The sequence below is a fragment of the Caretta caretta genome, chromosome 7 (assembly GCF_965140235.1).
Source record: "Caretta caretta isolate rCarCar2 chromosome 7, rCarCar1.hap1, whole genome shotgun sequence".
Taxonomy (NCBI): Eukaryota; Metazoa; Chordata; order Testudines; family Cheloniidae; genus Caretta; species Caretta caretta.
This window is the reverse complement of record NC_134212.1, coordinates 27,869,202-27,888,913: the sequence shown is the minus strand read 5'-3', so window position 1 is coordinate 27,888,913 and position 19,712 is coordinate 27,869,202. Positions and strand designations below refer to the sequence as shown.

The 19,712-nt window shown below is 39.1% G+C and overlaps 1 protein-coding gene across 7 annotated transcripts in view; it reads left to right on the top strand.

Moving 5' to 3' along the window:
- The window catches only part of CACNA2D3 (calcium voltage-gated channel auxiliary subunit alpha2delta 3), a 729,133-nt gene that overhangs the window by 152,790 nt on the left and 556,631 nt on the right, over positions 1-19,712 (top strand). For 6 of the 7 annotated variants that reach the window (XR_007357538.2, XM_048857137.2, XM_048857135.2 and 3 more), the window contains exon 3: positions 17,836-17,952. The exons of the other annotated variant lie outside the window; for it this stretch is intronic. Coding sequence is in view for 5 of the 6 variants with exons in the window: in XM_048857137.2 (XP_048713094.1) it covers positions 17,836-17,952 (117 nt within the window). In the remaining variant the exon portion in view is untranslated. The remainder of the gene's footprint in view (positions 1-17,835; positions 17,953-19,712) is intronic. 7 annotated transcript variants of the gene reach the window in all.

Sequence of the window (19,712 nt, the reverse complement as noted above, 5' to 3'; positions counted from 1 at the left end):
TCGGTAGGTGTCAAGGTTCCTCCCACACTCTGAACTCTAGGGTACAGATGTGGGGACCTGCATGAAAACCTCCTAAGCTTACTTTTTACCAGCTTAGGTTAAAACTTCCCCAAGGTACAAATTAATTTTATCCTTTGTCTTTGGAATAACCACTGCCACCACCAAACTCTAACTGGGTTTACTGGGAAACGTAGTTTGGACACGTCTTTCCCCCAAAATCCTCCCAACCCTTGCACCCCACTTCCTGGGAAAGGTTTGGTAAAAATTCTCACCAATTTGCATAGGTGACCACAGACCCAAACCCTTGGATCTGAGAACAATGAAAAAGCATTCAGTTTTCTTACAAGAAGACTTTTATAGAAATAGAAGTAAATAGGTGTAAAGGAATCACCACTGTAAAATCAGGATGGTAGGTACCTTACAGGGTAATTAGATTCAAAAACATAGAGAACCCCTCTAGGCAAAACCTTAAGTTACAAAAAAGACACTCAGACAGAAATAGTCATTCTATTCAGCACAATTCTTTTCTCAGCCATTTAAAGAAATCATAATCTAATGCATACCTAGCTAGATTACTTACTAAAAGTTCTAAAACTCCATTCCTTATTCTATCCCCATCAAAGCAGCATACCAACAGACAACAGACCCTTTGTTTCTCTCCTTCCTCCCAGCTTTTGAAAGTATCTTGTCTCCTCATTGGTCATTTTGGTCAGGTGCCAGCAAGGTTACCTTTAGCTTCTTAACCCTTTACAGGTGAGAGGATTTTTCCTCTGGCCAGGAGGGATTTTAAAGGGGTTTACCCTTCCCTTTACATTTATGACAGTAGGCTATGACTGATGCTTCTGAGAGGGGAACGTACTCATAATACTACATACAAAGTTTTAGATGGTCCTTTCAGACATGGAGTGATCATCAGACACCCAAAAGCATGATTACCCTTATCTTAGCTTGTAGATGAATTGAGTTATTTTAAAACACAGTTCCTCTCTAGTTGTCCATATGCAGAAGCCCATCTCAATCTGTTTCTTGCTGATTGATTGAAGAATGAAAAACTTCAGTGAGATCATAAGCTTGGAAGGCCTTGTTTAGTATCTGTCACTCTCTGCATATCTAGTCAAACTACAGTATAACACCTGACAAATCATCTAGCAATGCTGATAGCTAGAAGTGGGTTGGTTTCCTTCCTTCCCTCTTCAGTAGTCAAACCTCCATCGTTAAATGATCAGTTTCCTACTATTTCCAGTTGTCCGCAAAGGGCCTTACTCCTACTGAGTAGTTCCTCATATTAAATCAGTGGGAATCAGTTGTGGAGAGAGGTACTACTCAATGTGAGTAAGGTTTCCATAGTGTGGCCCTGAGTTTTAGAACAGAGCAATTGGACTATTGAACTACTGGTTCCAGAGTGAAATCAAGTCACCAGTTTAAAAAAAGAAAATGGAGACCAGATGAAGGATTCTAATGGAAGCTATTGAAATTTTGCTTAAGACTTTTTCTCCTCCTGCAGAACACGTGAATTCACACCCTTTTTGAGACAGAATGGCATGCTTGTAAGCACCACAGACACAGGCTGAGAAGAGGTTAGGTGATATTCTGTCATAGCATTTTTCTCCTATGAGTTTGAAATCATAAACTCTGAGCAGGCAAGTGGATTTGTTGAGAGTTGTAGTATAACCAAACTCTGTTAAGTGCTAAAACCCTAGCAACCAACTAGGGGTGGGAGGGAGCAAGGGAGGCTACCAGCAAAATGTAATCATGAGTAGCAGCCCAGATCGCTGGCTCCTTCATGGAAAGAGAATCAAAATTGACTGCCCTTCCTTTTTTGGGGCCAGCCTTATTTAATAGTTGAAATATAGAAATAAGGTAAAAAGGAGGACAAGTTTCTGAGGCCTATGAACAGCTAGCATAATTCCTATTTGATTGTGTGGTGACTCAGGTATTCACAATATGGACCGTGGCTTCCCTGTACTGCAGATGGGAAGTAATCAGTGCCACCTGGGGCAGGTTACTCCCCTTTCCACACTAACTCAGCTGCTCTGGCTCTAGGTCTGAATCAAGACTGTCCCTATTCTGCAACCCTTGATACTGCAGTCTGTGCAGAAGGCTAAAGGGAGACACCTTCTGCAAACACGGACTGCAGGTCACAGTTGTGTGCTGAGAGAAGTACCAGGTGCTTTCGTACTACAGTGATGAGTGCAGTATAATTATCTATACAGAATAGAGTACCTATTCTACAGAATAGAGTACGCTAGCTTTTTGTTTCAGTCCCTTGATTGAAATTGTGGTCAAGATGATGATGCTTTATTGACTTAGTTTCGTAGCGCTTAAAACACAGAAAATGAGAAGACGCGGTCAGATAAAAATATCTTTGAAGAAATTAAATGCATTGGGGACACAATGCACAAAATGGCAGAGACAGTGTCAGATTCTTAAATTATATGCAAATATTTTAAAAGAAGAGTAATAAATATTTTGCCTCAGTCCACTCAGAGGTAGCTTCCAGGGAAAAATGGTCTGCAGAGTGTCAGGTAAAGCTATGCATAATTAATAATCTAATGAACAACAAATACATCACTGTTCTGTATTGTAAAGGCAGATGACTCTTCTGAGGCAACTAAATGAGTAGGCTAGGAAATAATTGTGGTATCTCAGATACCCATGTCTTGTAACAGTTAAACATGAAATGCTAGCATAGAGAGTCCTGATGTCATTTGATGAAACAAATAAAATAACTCCTTTGAGGATAGGAAACAAGTGTACTATCATCAGAGGACAGTATTGATGGATTTCACCAACACCAAGAAGCCCAGCAAAGGCTTATAGGAATGTGTAATGTGCTGCAACATGAACTCTCAGTTATGAAGGAGTTTTTAATGTCAAGGAATGAGGCACATACATGTTCAGAAGAAAAAAAATTGACTCCTTTTTCTTTGTGGATCTGATTAAAGTTAGTAATGTTTTATATGTGGTCTAGTAGACTGGACACTGGACTGGGAGCCAGGGGACCTGGGTTCTCTTTCCATTTCTGCCATGACCTGTTGTATGAAATTGGGCAGGTCACTGCACCTATCTATGCCTCATTTTCACTATCTGTAAATGGAGATAATGATAGTTAACTTCCTTTGTAAACTGCTTTAAGATATGTGCTGGAAAAACAGGATCATCATAATACTGAGAAAATGTTAAATGTCTTGCTAAGAACAGTTTCAAAAATTAAGCTTGTCATGGAAATAGACTGTCAATTTTTGTTCTCTTTCACAGTAGAGCCTTCTGACAAGGACTCAGCATAATGAAAATGTACTGAAGCCAACTTATATGCACACTTGATGCTGGACAGCCACTTTTCTTTCACCTCAAATTTGCTTTTACTCAAAGAATGCATATTTAAACAATTGTAGTAGCTGTAGTACATCTAGAAGCCCGGTTGTATTTTTACAGTTCCTCTACTGGGAATGGATCTGCCATCTCTCAAGTGCAATAAAATTGTGTTGGCCTCTAGCGTGATAGAACTATGCGTAATTTCCAGGGACACAAACTGTATCAGTTTGAACAATTTTTTTGTTTTAAAACAATATCATGTTTGCTAAATGTTATGATAGTTTTGCCATACCAAGAGATTTAGTACTACTGATAATATTTCACTCAAAATAGTATCTTATTTTGCGTGTAGTACCCTGGATTTCAGTGGGACTACTTTTACTGCAGTCTATTCAGTGTGAGTAAAGGTAACGCAGTCTGGCCCATTGTAATTAAAGGATCATTTCTCACGCTATTCCCACCCTACCCTCAAAGCACTGAATAGTAAAACTGAACAGTAAAATTGTTGTACAGTTATCATAAATCAAATTTATTTTAAATTTTTGTGTGATGGAGCCAAGTAATAGCATGGAAAAAATCTTTTAAATATGAGAAGTATACAAAAATCAATGAAAGTTTTCTGTGTAGAATAGGTAGTGAATCATTCCCATGATCACCGGTGAAATGGGTCAGCAGGAAAAGAGATCAAATGTTTCCTAGTCTATGAAACTTATTGTATGTTCTCACCACAGTGTTTTCTGGATTCTGGAGGATATCAAGTAGGTAACTTGGACCTAAAGGTAGCTCTTTCTGATCATTCCTGTGGCCAGGGGTTAAATATTATTGAGAGCCTGCTCTCCGTTTTCTAACACTGACATAGCTTTTGGCTCTGTAACTAAAGAAACCACATTAACAGCTGCAAATTGTATTAGCTTTAAGCTCGTTACAATCTAGCAGACTCATTCATTGATTACATTCGATTGTCAGGACATCCCAAATATAGAATTTAAAAGACTTCAGATAAGCCAATTAACTTGTGTGGTACTTCAAACCTGTATCTCCGCACCAAAGGGTGGGGGTGTCACTGATAGTGCTTCCATGGCAGATTATCTGAACTGAGTTTAAAGAAAAGGAGGACTTGTGGCACCTTAGAGACTAACCAATTTATTTGAGCATAAGCTTTCGTGAGCTACAGCTCACTTCAAAAATATACTGTGTATCTCACCTACTACAGGATAGGCCCAACAAAGAAAATAACAGAACGCCAGTAGCCGTCACCTTCAGCCCCCAACTAAAACCTCTCCAACGCATTATCAAGGATCTACAACCTATCCTGAAGGACGACCCATCACTCTCACAAATCTTGGGAGACAGGCCAGTCCTTGCTTATAGACAGCACCCCAACCTGAAGCAAATAGTCACCAGCAACCACACAACAGAACCACTATCCCAGGAACCTATCCTTGCAACAAAGCCCATTGCCAACTGTGCCCACATATCTATTCAGGGGACACCATCATAGGGCCTAATCACATAGGGCCTAATATGGGGCCTAATCACATCAGCCACACTATCAGAGGCTCGTTCACCTGCACATCTACCAATGAGATATATGCCATCATGTGCCAGCAATGCCCCTCTGCCATGTACATTGGGCAAACTAGACAGTCTCTACATAAAAGAATAAATGGACACAAATCAGATGTCAAGAATTATAACATTCATAAACCAGTCGGAGAACACTTCAATCTCTCTGGTCACTCGATTTCTGATCTCAAAGTGAGTGTCCTTCAACAAAATAACTTTGAAAACAGACTCCAACTAGAGACTGCTGAATTGGAATTAATTTGCAAATTGGATACAATTAATTTAGGCTTGAATAGAGACTGGGAGTGGTTGAGTCATTATACTAAGTGAAACTATTTCCCCTTGTTTATTCCTCTTCCCCCCCCCCCCCCCCACTGTTCCTCAGACGTTCTTGTTAACTCCTGGAAATGTGCTGGAAATGGCCCACCTTGATTATCACTTCAAAAGGTTTTCTCTCCCCCCACCCCACTCTCCTGCTGGTAATAGCTCCTCTTAAGTGATCACTCTCCTTACAATGTATATTTTTTCATGGTCTGTGTGTATATATAAAATCTCCTCATTGTACTTTCCACTTTATGCATCCGATGAAGTGAGCTGTAGCTCACGAAAGCTTATGCTCAGATAAATTGGTTAGTCTCTAAGGTGCCACAAGTACTCCTTTTCTTTTTGCGAATACAGACTAACACGGTTGCTACTCTGAAATCAGCCTGTTTAGTGAGTGATTCACTATTGAAGATTATAAGGCACCAATATCTTGACTTCTAGCGACAAAAGCCCGTTTAATTATACATATGAACATTTGGGTCAGATTCAGCTGTGAGGCCTGGTTGGAGTCTTACTTTGCTTTACATTACATTATTTAGTGCTTTATCCTACCTCATCAAAGGGTATTACAGATTATTTTTATTGGTGTACTGCTACAAAGGCTGAGTAATTTATAAGTAGCATTTTGCCATTTACTGCACTGAATTGTGAAGTTTTGTGAAATTTAGAGCATCCAATTCTATACTCTAATATATAATGGGGAAAGAGGATGTATGCCCATTTTAAATTGGCATCAAGTACTCCCCTAAATGCCAGAGGTGTAATGGGAACATGATGATGACCATGACTTTACTTACAGCAGAATCTTGCCAGAGAGCATCTGTACTAGGATGAGGATGTTCTAAACACATTTGGCCAAATTTCATTCCATGTATAACTTCACTTAAGACAATGAAGTTACGTTAGCTATTGAGTTTTGTATTTCAGTATTTCCCATAGCTTCAGATTTTGTGGGTGTACCATGGTTTTCATTGTTCCTAAAAGTTATTGGTTGCTTATGCCCTGAAGCCTATCCGTTTATGTTGATTAATTTTAGCTGTCTACCTTTCATGTTAGCTACTGACAATTTCTAGATGTATTAAATTGCCATAGGAAAAAATGGAATCTCATAAAGGTGTTTCTACAGTGTGAGGAAAGATGTTCCCTCTTCTCAAATGTTCAGGTATAGTTCTGACATTCTGAGGTCATGAAATTCCTGACAGGTCATGCTGTCCTCTTGCTGAGTAATTTTGCAGTCCAATAGTATGTAACAAGTATTGACTAGATCTATGAAGCTGGCCCGGCTATGTCGTCTGTCCCAGCATGGGTTTCTGATTATATCAGTTGCCAAAGAGGACGTAAGAGGAACCAGTGTTGTAATCAGTATCGCTTTTGTTACTCCTTGTGGCTTCTCTGCTGCAATTCCAGGTATTGCATACAATATGAATTTGTGTGTGTGCATGTGTGCAATGAAATGGAAAATGGAACTTTAAATCTGAGATCCACACCTAGTTCAGGGCAAGTGGAGGCTTGTCCCTCCTCAAGGCTGCTAAAATTTTGTCACGCCCTTTTCATGAGTCTCCGCATCTGCCTTTCATACCTTGTCTCTAGAAACACCATGTGTCACAAACTGTGTCAGCAAATCATTTAGGTGATGATTGTCTAATTCCTCTTCACAGTAAATGTGCTTTTGCTGGTTTTTGAGTACTTGTGGCCCAATCTGAGGCTCCAACACATTCTTCTCTAATCATTGCTAATCTCAGTTAGGTTTGATAAATTAACGATGTAGGGTGAAATACTGCCCCCGTTGAAGTCAATGGCAAAACTCTATAGGGCCAGGATTTCAACCAAGATTTTTAGCAGAAACTTTCAGAGACATGCAGATAAAAGTAGTTTAGCAAATTACTGTTGCAGATTAATATGTGTAGCTCCTACCCTTTGCTTGGTGCTTGCTGTTGAACTGCTGCCTCCTAGGGGAGAGACCTCTTCTGCTCATACTGATCCTCTGAACTTCTCATTTAAATCAGTTCCCTTTATAGTAGTAACGGAGACAATTCCAAACAGTACAACTAAATCCTAGGGGAGTGTAGGTCTCTGGTAGGTCAAAAATGCACAAACAGCAGATTGTAGGCCTGTGTGTGGTACAGTATAACAGAACTCAAACCTCTGAGGGGTGGGGATGTGTTCCCTTGCAAAACTAAAATTTAAATATTATGAGGCTTAGTAATCTCAGCCTATAAATCAGTTCTGGGGTAGTAACAACTGACAAAATACAGATAATTAGAGAATTACCCTGTGGGCCTCTGGCAGAAACATGCATGTTTGGGGACGAGAGAGAAGGTCTTTGATCTTCATTTTAAATCAGCAGCAGTGTGAGGAAAAATATCAAACAATAATGCTATTCCTACTAATTGGAGGTATTTTAAGAATATTAAAGATTAGGAAGCCAACTCTTGCAGTCTGATAGACAGAGGACAGGGAAGAAGAATGTTTGAGGGTTTTAATTGTATTTTAAGAGTTCACAGGGAACCCAAAGCACACAATAATGCATGCTCTTACCCTGGGAAACTGAGTAGCATATTAATGCTCCTGAACACATGGGGGACTAGAGGAAATACAATGTGGCTTCAGCCATGGGAGTCCCTCTAGGACTGGTGACCTACCCAGTCTGAATCTTGAACTACATCATGAAAAGCTTCCTCAAATTTTCTCTATTCCAATTGTGGATTTTCAGGATCAACTACATGGTAACCCTAAGAAGCTTAAATATATTGTTGAAAAGACACAATATTCTCTGTGTGTATATAAAGTCTGCTGCAGTTTCCACGGTAAACATCTGATGAAGTGAGCTGTAGCTCACGAAAGCTCATGCTCAAATAAATTGGTTAGTCTCTAAGGTGCCACAAGTACTCCTTTTCTTTTTGCAAATATTGTCTTGATTGTCCATAGACGTCAGAAACCGTATACAGAGCAATATACACATTAAAAAGTTTTTCCTATTATCCAATATATTCTTCTTGTAGCTTAGAAGTAGGTGAATTTTAAATGTACAGGAGTGATGGAGGATTTTCTGCATGGTATGTCGTTTATTTGAGGTATATTCAACCTTTCAGCTAACAATGAGTTCCTGCTCTGGTGAGTTTTCATAATCAGAATTGACGTTCTAATGCATCTGGTACTAGATCAAAAAGTCTGACTGGTTCCCTCTTTTGAGAACGCATGGAATTTGGAGATCAGTGAAGTCATGCTAACCTCTTCCCTTCTTTCACAATATTTGAGGCTGGTATTAACTTGGTTTTGGCTTTCATTAATTTATGCCTGCATTTCTGTAATTTCATGTTAAACTTGCAAAAGTGCAGCAGTTCAGATTTGAATATTTCAAAGATTTAAGTCACTTTTTTATAAAGTGTATTGGATAAAAATATGCATGCTTGCTGCTCATGACTAGGGCTGTGTGAATAACAGATTTTTTGTTTGATGTCCAAACCAAAAAAATTGAAGAAAAAAATAGTTTAGGATTGATTCAAAATGAAAACTTGTCAGTTTTTCACCAAAACAAAATAAAGAAAAAATATTTTGGGTCAAGCAAAACATTTTAAGCAACCTGGAACAAAAAGTGTTTCATTTTTGAGGATTTTTTACCTTTAATATTTTAAATAAAATTGAAGTAAAAATTTGAAACAAAAATAGTTTAGAATCAAGTAAAAATATTTCATTTTTGGAACTATGAGAACAAAATAATTTTATTTGTGTGGAAGGTGTTGGGTTTTTTTCATCCGCAATAATTTGGTGAACTCAACATGAATTTGCTAAATGACCCTAATCTGCATTTTTTTGGTCGAACATGTTTTGCCCAAAAAATATCGCCCAGCTCTGCTATCCATCACTGCAGAGCTCTACAAAACTGTTAAGTACAGCTAGCATCCACACTAAATGGGAGTATGCAGTGTAAGGGAACAGAATGGTATCCTGTTAGATGGCTTGTGAGAACAACATAAGTGCCACAAGAGAGGTAAGTTTTAAAAGCTGACGGAAATCAGTCAGAGCAGAAGTAGGCACGTAGCTAGCCCTTGAGGTATTTGTTCATATTTCCTAAAATATTTTTTGTGACCCAGCTGCATGCTGCTGTCCTTATACATGTGTGCATGTATACACCCCTTCTATTTGCCTGATGCAGTCTATTGTCTTTTACTCTTCACACAACAAAAACAAAGTGAAGAAACCACATGGGAAAATTGGGTCACAAATAACCATTTTACAAAATATGCATACACCTGCAAGATCTAGCTACAGGCATACTTCTGCTCTGACTGGTTTCTGGCAGCTTTTAAAATGTCTCTCTCTTGTGGCGCTTACGGTATTCTCACAAACTATTTAAAGAGATATCACTGTGTTCCTAGACACTGTATTCTCCCTTTTAGTGTGGATGGTAGTTGTACTTAACAGCTTTGTAGACTATACAAGGCTGTGGTAACTGAGGGAAGAGGACTCACCATAAAGGACATTATAGGCAGAGAGCTTAAAAGAGTGAAAGAATTTAAATATCTAGGATCAGTGGTTGTTGACGATGGTGTGCCCCCCCCCCCCCGAGTGATGCCTGTCGTCATATTAAAGCTGATTTGAGTAAATGGAGGAGCTGACCCCAAATCTCTGTGATGAAAAGATAGTGTATAAAACTGTAATTTGATTTTAATGTACAGAACGGAGACTTGGCCAGCCACAAGAAAGGAAATCTGTATGCTTTCCACCATGGAAATGAGGTGGTCAAATGGTTGGACACTCCATGAGAGGAAACAAAAATGAGGTTGTAAGGGGTCCAATGCAGGTTGTTCGAATTGAAGACATGTTGAGGAAGGCTAGGCTACCTTGGAATGATCGAACATTTCCAGCAGATATCTGAAAGCTATATCAGTAGGATGGTTACTGTAATGATTGTGGATGGAAGACGACCATGGAAGATACCAAAGTCTTGGTACCTGGACTGGATATGACCAGTCCAGGTAGACCAATCTGCATGACAGCCTGGCATATGGTCATGAGTTTTGGAAGAAGGCTAATAAAAATCACCAATCCCAAATAGGGAAGTGGCAAAAAGAAGTAAGAGTTTTGCAGAGTATTAGATGGAGCCTTTAGATCAAATTCATTTAGTGCCCATAATATCTATGTAGCCAAGCTAAGGACAGTGTAGGTCTTAAAATATTCACCAAACATTTTTAATTTATTTATTTGCCTATTTAAACAAAGTTACTTCAGAGCAATTATCTTTCTTTCAATGAGAGTTAATAGAGATAGAGATGAATGTGTGTATGCACAACAACCCCTGTTTCCCTATTGAAAAAATAATCTACCTTTGACTAATATACACCTTCTTTCCAGAGCTGTCTTGCTTCGAGAAGGTATTTTTCTGTTGCCCTGCCCACCCATGCTTCCTATTTATTGACACTCCACTGCCAATTATTTGGATTGCACAGACTACTTCCAACCTCAGCTTTGTGTGGGTTGATTTCTGGTACGTTATTTCTAGATGTTCAGTTATGCAAGTTTTAAAAAATGACCCAAATATATGAACAACATTAAAAGTTCTGACAGTGAAATAGTATTTTTCTTTTCCTTGTGCTTGTGTGAAATGATCTGGTTAAATAGAAGTTGCAGAAATAATGCATTTTTTGTGTCTGTTTTCTCAAATGATAAATGCTCTTGGCTCTGTGGAGAAGTTCTTGGCTGTGTGGAGGATTTCATACTAAAGGAGGATTTCACTAACAGAATCAGAGTTTTTTAAATATTTCTTGTAATGTAGTAAATCAAAAGTTGCTTGGACTATTTGTACTCGATCTTATTTAGAACTAGAAATCCACTTATCAGAGGAAGTGTTCAGCTGTGACCCTAAGCTTTCATGAAATTATGTGCTACCCCCTGACATTTACTTACTGTTAAGTTATTGATACTGTTTTCCTTCTTTAACAATGTAAATGTATCATTGCAGGCTTTGGAAAGAATACTGGTCCAAGCATTTCAATGTCTTATGAACTGAAGTAAAGTATAGAATATTGGAAAACCTATTTATTTAAAATATGTACAGTGCCACCAAATATATTCAGAGAGCAGCTGAACAAGGTGTTGCTTTGAGAAACCATCCAGGGTTGTAGCACTAAGAGATTGGGGGGGGGGGGGGAGGGGGAACTAAAATAGAAAGGACATAAGCCCCGCGTCCTGTCCCTAACCCTTGTAATCGTGGTGGTTTGCTTATTTGCAGTTTTGATGGGACAGCTGCTGTTTTTCTCAAGATTGCATCAGAGTGGAAGAAATAATCATATTTTATATGAAATTAATTTGAAATTAAATAAATCAGCCAATGCAACAGTACAGAAATTCATGGCTGCAAAGTTCCTGTTAAGAAATGATGGAAGTCTGTGGTTCAGACGGTCTCTAGTGCAGTGGTGGGCAACCTACAGCCCGTCAGGGTAATCCGCTGGCGGGCTGTGAGGGAGTTTGTTTACAATGACCGTCCGCAGGCACGGCCGCCCGTGGCTCCCAGTGGCTGGGGTTCGCCATTCCTGGCCAATGGGAGCTGCTGGTAGTGGCGGGCAGCACGTCCCTGCAGCCCATGGACTGCAGGTTGCCCCCACTGCTCTAGTGGAAGGAGGAAAATCTATTTAAAATTGTGACTGTCACTTAAGTTTTATTGTTCTCCACATATTTTTAACAGTTTAAACTTTCTGTATTAATATTTACCATAAAGCCAACTTGCTTCTAGATCCAATCTACGTTCCCAGTCTCATGCATAGTGAACATGTAGAAAAATTGCATATACGTGCACAAATTAAACCCAGACTTCTTCCCATTAAACACAATCACTAGGGTGCAAGGATACTAAAAACAGCTGGTGTTCTTTCCAACCACAAAATGTCTCCATTTTTGGAATCTTCTGCCTTCAGCAGCAAAAATAATATAAGAAGTACTTTTAAGGCAATGAAACTGCTGATGCAAAATACATATCAAATAAACTCCTTAGCTGCCAAGATCCTGCAAATGAAGTAAATACTCCTAGTTTCATGCAAATATTCATAGAGGCTTCCAACAGTCAGCTAGACATGTGTCATCATAGATGTGCGGTCTTTTCAATGAGAGCTTAAATAATATCCTCGATTTGCTCCAACTCTTTCTGTATGTTGAAATATATTCATGTGTAAGGGGATTTTATGGGTTGCCATACCCCTAAGAGCAGCTGACCATCCACAGGAGCCATTACCTTGTATCCCTCTGCTTTGGTTTCAGTGCATTTCAGTGGTCTGGGTTCTTAGTTATTAACTGGTGGTGCCTCCACCTGACTGTTTAAGGTAGTCAGGAACCCTTCTGTACCTCCCTTTGTAGTTTCAACCTGTCCCAGTACTTACTTTATGACTAACCTGATATGTCGTACATACGCTCTTCTGAACCAACAATCAATGTACCCTTTATTTACAAAGGGAAATATAGAGGACTCATATAAGGGGAAGGAGAAGATGGTTTTGGAGTGGGTACACCAGTAACATTATATAACCCCCCAAGTAACAACTCCCAGGGTGAATTTCCCTGGATTCATGAATCTAGTTTATTTCACATTAGTGGGCTCCATAATATGGAGGAACCCTCATGTCTTCAGGCCTTTAATGCCTCAAGGTGCTTGTGTGTGGCGAGGTGATGAAGGTGTCCATTTGCCCAGGGTGCTAACCTCTATGCAGCAGCAATAGGTGTTACTCACAGTTGGGGAAAAAGGTGTAGGGGTCTCCTCAGTGTTTCCAAGATCGGTTTTCCTCCCCAAGAGTAGCTTGCCAACCCCCTTTCAGGGCAAATCGGCAACATCATTGCAAGGGGCGTCAGCAGGGGAGTGCCACTGTTTCCTCAGGCAGGGGGCACCTGCACTCAGGCAGAACTGTCTTCTTCTCATCCCCACCCTCCGATTGGCTTAGTCAGCCTTCTATCCCCCAAGGTTTGCCCAGTCACAGTTGGTGAGGTGAGCACACCTCTCATCTACCCACAACAAACTTGTCTCCCTTTTTCATCAGACCCACTAACCTGGGTTACAAATGTTAATTAAGACAAATGAAAGTAACATGTATGAACAGACATCGTTGTAAAACTGTAGGCTTACGTTACACATATTAGTTTCCATTTTCTCCATGTAAAGTAGAAGAGCGTCTAAACCATCCACTTTTATTTTAAGTCTGTAAATCCGTCTTTTTAAAAAGCACTAATCACTCGAAATAGAGATTTTTAGAAATAGTTTCTCACAGCAGACTGGTAGACTATATCGCATAATACCTGGAGTGACCAGAAAAAATTGTTGATGTCTTAGAGCTGCATCAGTCAGTTTCCACAAACAATAATTTTCTGGTTTTCTTCACTTGATAGAACTCATTGATCTAACCTTGTTATGACCCGAAAACAATCTCTTCAGGCAGTGCATTTAAGATGACTTTCCAGGAACTCAAAGGTCAATTGTTAAGAAAACACTTTTATCAGAATCGGCTATGTTAAACACTGATCACGCAGCCTGGAAATAAGCATTTCAGGGAATTGCCTCTCTACATGCTGACCGAGTGATATAATAAGCACAGCAGTTATTTAAGGCAGCCTCTTTAGCCCTGGACTTATCAAAAAAGATCACTGAGGAAAGCAGGCAGTTTTTAATGGAATCAGTTCACAGCAAAGCTTTTTCAGCATACTACTTTTTAGCACCATTGATATATTTTACAATATTATATCACTGCCTACTGTGGACTCTGTTCTTCCACTTGCTCTGATCAGTGAAAATGAAGTAGTTGCTGTGCATGGATAACAAGCTACTTTATGCTCATTTGATCAAAGTGGGTAGAAAAACACAAAATTGGGATTAGTTAATTATGTAAAATGGCATAAATACCCTTGGGGGATAGTGACCTAAATTCTGCTTGTTCTATTAACATGGCAGATTTAAAAAAAAAGAGGAAAAAAAAAAAGAGCAGCATCAAAAATCAGGTTGGTTTAAATGAAGCTTTTCAAAGGTAGTTAGAGTTTAATTAATAGACTCCTTTTGAAAAGTCTATTAGAACAAAATTGCACAATGGTAAGTCTTTAGTATGTAAGTACTGCTGATATGACGATGTTCTAGAAAATCAGAAGTTCATAGTGCACCTAGAAGTTAACTGAGAAATCTTATATTTCCATTGCTCTTTGTGATATTAATTCCATGGGCAAGTTTTAGTTACAAAACTTGTTAGACAGTAATTAATGTCATTGGCTCTGATATTTAGTTGTTTCCAGGAGAGTACTTCAGCTGCTTTCTCCCTTGGGTATTGATCAAAAAGATTATATAGTTCACAAAAGGTCCCATCTAAATAGGTCATTACAGACATGTAGTCAGGCTTAAGTGAGTATAGACCATTCTTTCTGAAAATTTTAGTATGGCAAAAGAGAACCCTTCTTGCTATGTGTCCTGAGCTTGTGCTTGCTGTCCATCACTGGAATTTACTCCTGTCTTGAAGAACTACCTGACTCCAAGTATTATCAACTTTTTTTTTTTGGTTGCACTTTCTCTGGGGTCTCAATATGGTATTAAAAATAGCTGTGGCATTCGGTCTTCCCTCAGGCTGACTGTGCTAATGCCAGTGGAGCTGAACTGATGTTACCAATGGTGGGAAACTTAAAAAACAAAAAACCCCCTCTTCTTAGAGTAGAAAGGTCTTCAGAGAATGATAAAAAGGTTGCCTTGGGGAGACAAATAGTCGTACAATGATACTATATATTGTCCCCCAGCTTGCTTTTCTTTCAGGCATCCATTACTCTTTTTGCAAGAAGGTTGAAATTGGAAATGGAAAATTATTTTATATGATTGCAAACAAAAATAAATGCGACAAAAAAAATCTGCAGATACTGGTTTGAATGTTTCATTCACTTCAGCTGCGTTTACTTCTTTTTGTGTTTCTTTAGTATGAACACTTGTGCAGTTCACCTTTCCTAGCATGAATGGTCACACACAATGATATTTTGGGCTCATAAACTCAAATGGTCTCAGAAACCAAATTCCAAGAAACTTGATTTTAAAGTGTTATGTTAATTGACTGAATTAGGGAATGAAAACAATTTTCATGTCACTTTTATGTGACTAGTGAAACTGATTAAAAAGCTTCAATTTGGGTTTTTGAATTTTGATCTAGTTATAGAATAAGAGGAAAATCACCAAAAATAAAATAAATAAAAAAATTGAATAAATAGGATTAAGCTGAATAAATTCAAGAAAATCTTGTTTTGTTTGTAGCATTCCATAAGTAGAAAGAGGCAAACACTTGTCAATATTTTTGTAACAAATTAACTGTTTACTCACCTTTAGTATAAAACAAAGTCAAACTTATTTGCAACTGGGACAAGTTACAATATGTACATTATTTGTTTTAGTTTGTCTCTTTTCCATGAGGTTACTATGGAAATATTTAGAATTCTGTAGCATACAGTAGCTCAGTATGTCTCAGTATGCCAGCCTGATCCAGAGAAAAGAGGGCTTCTCTGGTGCTTCCTAGGGTATAAATACCCCCGTCTCTCTTGGTCAGCAGGCAGGGTAATGCTCCCTGCCCTCCTCCCAGCTCTTTCCTGCTCCCTGTAATCTTTCCCCCTGTACTATGACTGTAGGATGAAATCCTTAAAAGGGCAATAACCTTTTGCTTCTGGCCAGCTGGACAAGGATGTTGGATGCCATGTTGAGCTGTGGTGAGTGCATTGTCTTTAAGAAGATACTCTATCTTAGAGGATTGTGTCACCTTATGATGCAGTAACTGGGGAGTGCAATACTGAAAATATTTAAACATCTGGTTAAGGCCTTCATTCTGCAAAGCATTTAAGCGTCTATTTAAGTCAGTGGGACTTCAGCAAAGCTCTTAAGTGAATGCTTAATCAGCTTTTCAAGAAGCACGTGCCATATCTATTGTACATTTTATGGGTTGGTGGTCAAAATTGAAAATATCAAATTTGAGCTGCAATGCGTAGCTTTTAGTCACATGATAGTACTTCGATTTCCTGAACCAGTGAGCATAACTCTTACAATGAGATTTCCTGGAAGAATTTGCTTCCTGTGAGTGTGCGTGTGCCTGTCAAATGGGACTATTCATATAAGTAAAGTTGTGCACATGCTTAAGTGTTTGCCGGATGAGGGCATTAATTTGTTAATTTTGAAAAATCTTACTGGCAGTGCCTGAGCTTAAGAATGGTGGATGGAGTATAGCATAGTGTAGAGATTTAAAAAAAAACCCACTAATTTGTAGTGGAACATAACCACAAACCAAATAATATTGCCTTTCTTCACTTTGAATGTGAGCTCCTCAGAGGAGAGACTTTGTTTCATATTTGTCTCTATCGTATAATCTAGCATTAAAACAGTAATATATTCAACAATAAGTATTTATATATTTCTCATATATAAACCTATTTCTCATTAGTATTTATTTTTTAAAGTGTCCCACCATGATGTTTGCATGTCTTTGATAAGTAGTTGTGTATCTTATTACTGTAACTCTTATGCATCCTCCTTGTATCTTAAATGAACTTTGATGGTAAACTCTTCAGAGCAGGAACCTCACATTACTTATCTGTTCGTGGAGGCATCTAATATTAATTTATTATTAAATGATTATTAATACACTTCTGTTCCTGATGAAGCTATGGATAATTCAATATAATTAATAATATGAAAAGGATATAATTCATGATATTAAATTGGATGGTTTCATCCCTAATTACATACTACAGTATTCCCCTTGCCATAATGGGAGTTTTGCCAATTACTTCATTCATAGCCAGCAAGAGTAAGCCCTAAAAGAGAGAGTCAGATTACAAAACCATAGCCTGATTATGAAAACCTTTATGGTTGAGTGTATTGACCATAATGGGATTATTCATGGTGGGAGGGAATACACTACTATCTTCAGGACTGATCCCAAAGAAAATACAGTTGTTTTATTGTAAACACCAATACAGAAATAAAATTCAAAATGTTGACATGCATAAAAGAACAAAAGGTGGCTAGAAATGAATGGCTGACCTGCTTTTGGGATGTATTTCTCTCCATACGTGTCTAATTCTTATTCATGATACCAAGAGTTACTTGTGCATATATGTGCATTGAAAAGAGAAGAGACCACAAAGTAGGATTCATCCTCATTTGTTCCTGTGAAAGGGCACTTTGCTGTTTAGGGGTAGCCATATGCATGTATATAAAGTTAAGCACATGCTTACATGGTTTTCTGAATCAGGGCCCAAGAAGAGCTATTTTATTCAAGTTCTGTTTGATCTTTGTTGAAGGAGGCTAGCTCTGGGGACCTAAAACTAGAGGGGACTATGGACATATCACTAGTTTAAAATAAGGTCTTTTTGTTTATACTGTTTGCTGTTATGTATGTTTGAGCAGATGTGGCTTTGTTTTGGTTCCTTTCCCCACAGTGGAAGGGATTAATACATTTTATTCTATTTTTCACTATTGGCATTCTGGATCTAACAGTAAAAGTGTTTTTGCGTTAAGTAGCCCTCCAGTACCCAACTGAATACCAAGGAAATGTACAGAAGCCAGAGAAAACGGAGTATGCATCGAGTTACAAGTTGTCAGAGTTTCAAGTAATTTCCTTTTACAATTCTACTTTCTTGCAGAAATACAAAGAATATGAGAAGGATGTTTCAGTAGAAGAAATTGATGGCCTTCAGCTTGTGAAAAAGCTAGCAAAAAGTATGGAAGAAATGTTTCATAAAAAGTCTGAAGCTGTACGGGTAAGTAGTAGATCATTTTGCTTTAATATTTTGTGCAGTTGTACAAAATGTGTCAGTAGCTTAGAATGTTGCATCCATGGGAATTGAAGGTGAAGATGTAGAAAGTACTGGAAGACTTCAGAAGTGCTTTTAAGGTCCAGCTCTCAGAAGTAGATGAAAGTTGATTATACCATCAGTAAGAAAAATTTGGCAGAGCATTTACCTATGATCGAGTAAAAGCTTTGTATATGTGGCAAGCTTGGAAGTACCAGTTCATTACAAATATTCTTGAAGTGTCATATTTGCTGATAAAATGATGGTGTGTGTGTGTATATATATATATCTGTGTTAAAATTTATACCAACCAAACCAGAATTAATTGCAGTACCCTGTAGAACAATAAAAATATTTGAAGGGATCTGCCTAGTCTAATCTCCCTTGATTGAACAATCTGAAACATTCTGAAACAAACCCCTCCCCATCCCCAATCTGTGGTAAATGTGTAACAAAGGCTGGCAAATGTGTCTACTGTACATAATTTTCTGCTTGCCTCTCATTGCTGAAACTCCTCTCCACAGCAATGTTTATAAAGGGCGGAGTGGCACTTTTTGTGTGTTCAGAGTCATATATGCTGATTTTAGTGACAAAAATAAATGTTTTTACCACTTTTGATTCCTTTTAGCTTTGCACAACCCACACACCTGAGAGGGTGAGCTGTATTCTGTTTCTTCTTGGGTATCATCAACAATTGTTAACTTCCATTCATTTATATATGAGCAAAATGCCACCCACCTGCATAAATGGGTAGGGGAAATTGATGGGGCCGGCGGTGAAAGGGGGACAGTCCCAGAGGCAAGGGATGGAGACACTCACCAAGGGACAAAAGGTAGCTCCTCCTCTGGGAGTCTCTAGCACTCATTGGCTGGCTGGGGGAGAGGGGTGCCGATTGGCTAGCATTTCCCAGCTCCCAGGATTTAGCCCAGTGCCTGGGCCATGCGGAACCTCTTTTGGCTCTGTTCCAGCAGGGTTACTCACCAGATTGCAGCAGCAATCCTCGTCCTCCTCAGGATATAAAAGAAGATGGGTGAAAGTGAATAGACAGGTTACCAAGATATTCCTGGACATAGGGGGTTCAGTGATACAGCACAGGAACATCTGTTACAATCAGCCAGAAGTTTTCAGAGTTGATGGTGTACATTTGTTAAATGGAGGTGCTGACCTAGGAGAACACTCAGTCGCTCTCAAACTGTGAGTCGGGACCCCAGAGTGGGTGAGGACTCCATTTTAATGGGGTTGCCAAGGCCAGCGTGAGACTGAAGCCTGGAGGCAGTGGGGCTCAGGTTCTGCCTTCATGCCTGAGGTCATGTAGTAATTTTTGTTGTCAGAAGGGCGTAATGGAGCAATGAAGTTTGAGAACCGTTCTGAGGCATCTATTGGGCAGGAATTGATAGCTGGAGGTGTGCGGTGTGATTGGGTCTGTGTGTTGGGGGGGTGACCAAGGTAGTTGCTGGTGCCCCCTTTGGCTAGTTTCCTCTGTGGTTAAGAGAGGTAAAAGACCTGGAATTTTGGTAATGGGCCTTGGGCTCATGTGATAGGGTGAGACCTTGTGGCCATCTCAGGCTGAGGTCCTCGCCCTGCTGCACCCTTTGTCCCCTTCAGGGGCAGAGGGTGCAAGGACTCAGAGAGCTGAGTCATGTGGGTAAACTAAGGAGAAACTACCCCCCTTTATGGGTAAGGTCCCCTGCACTGGAATCAATTAAATGGCTAGGATAGGAGAGTAT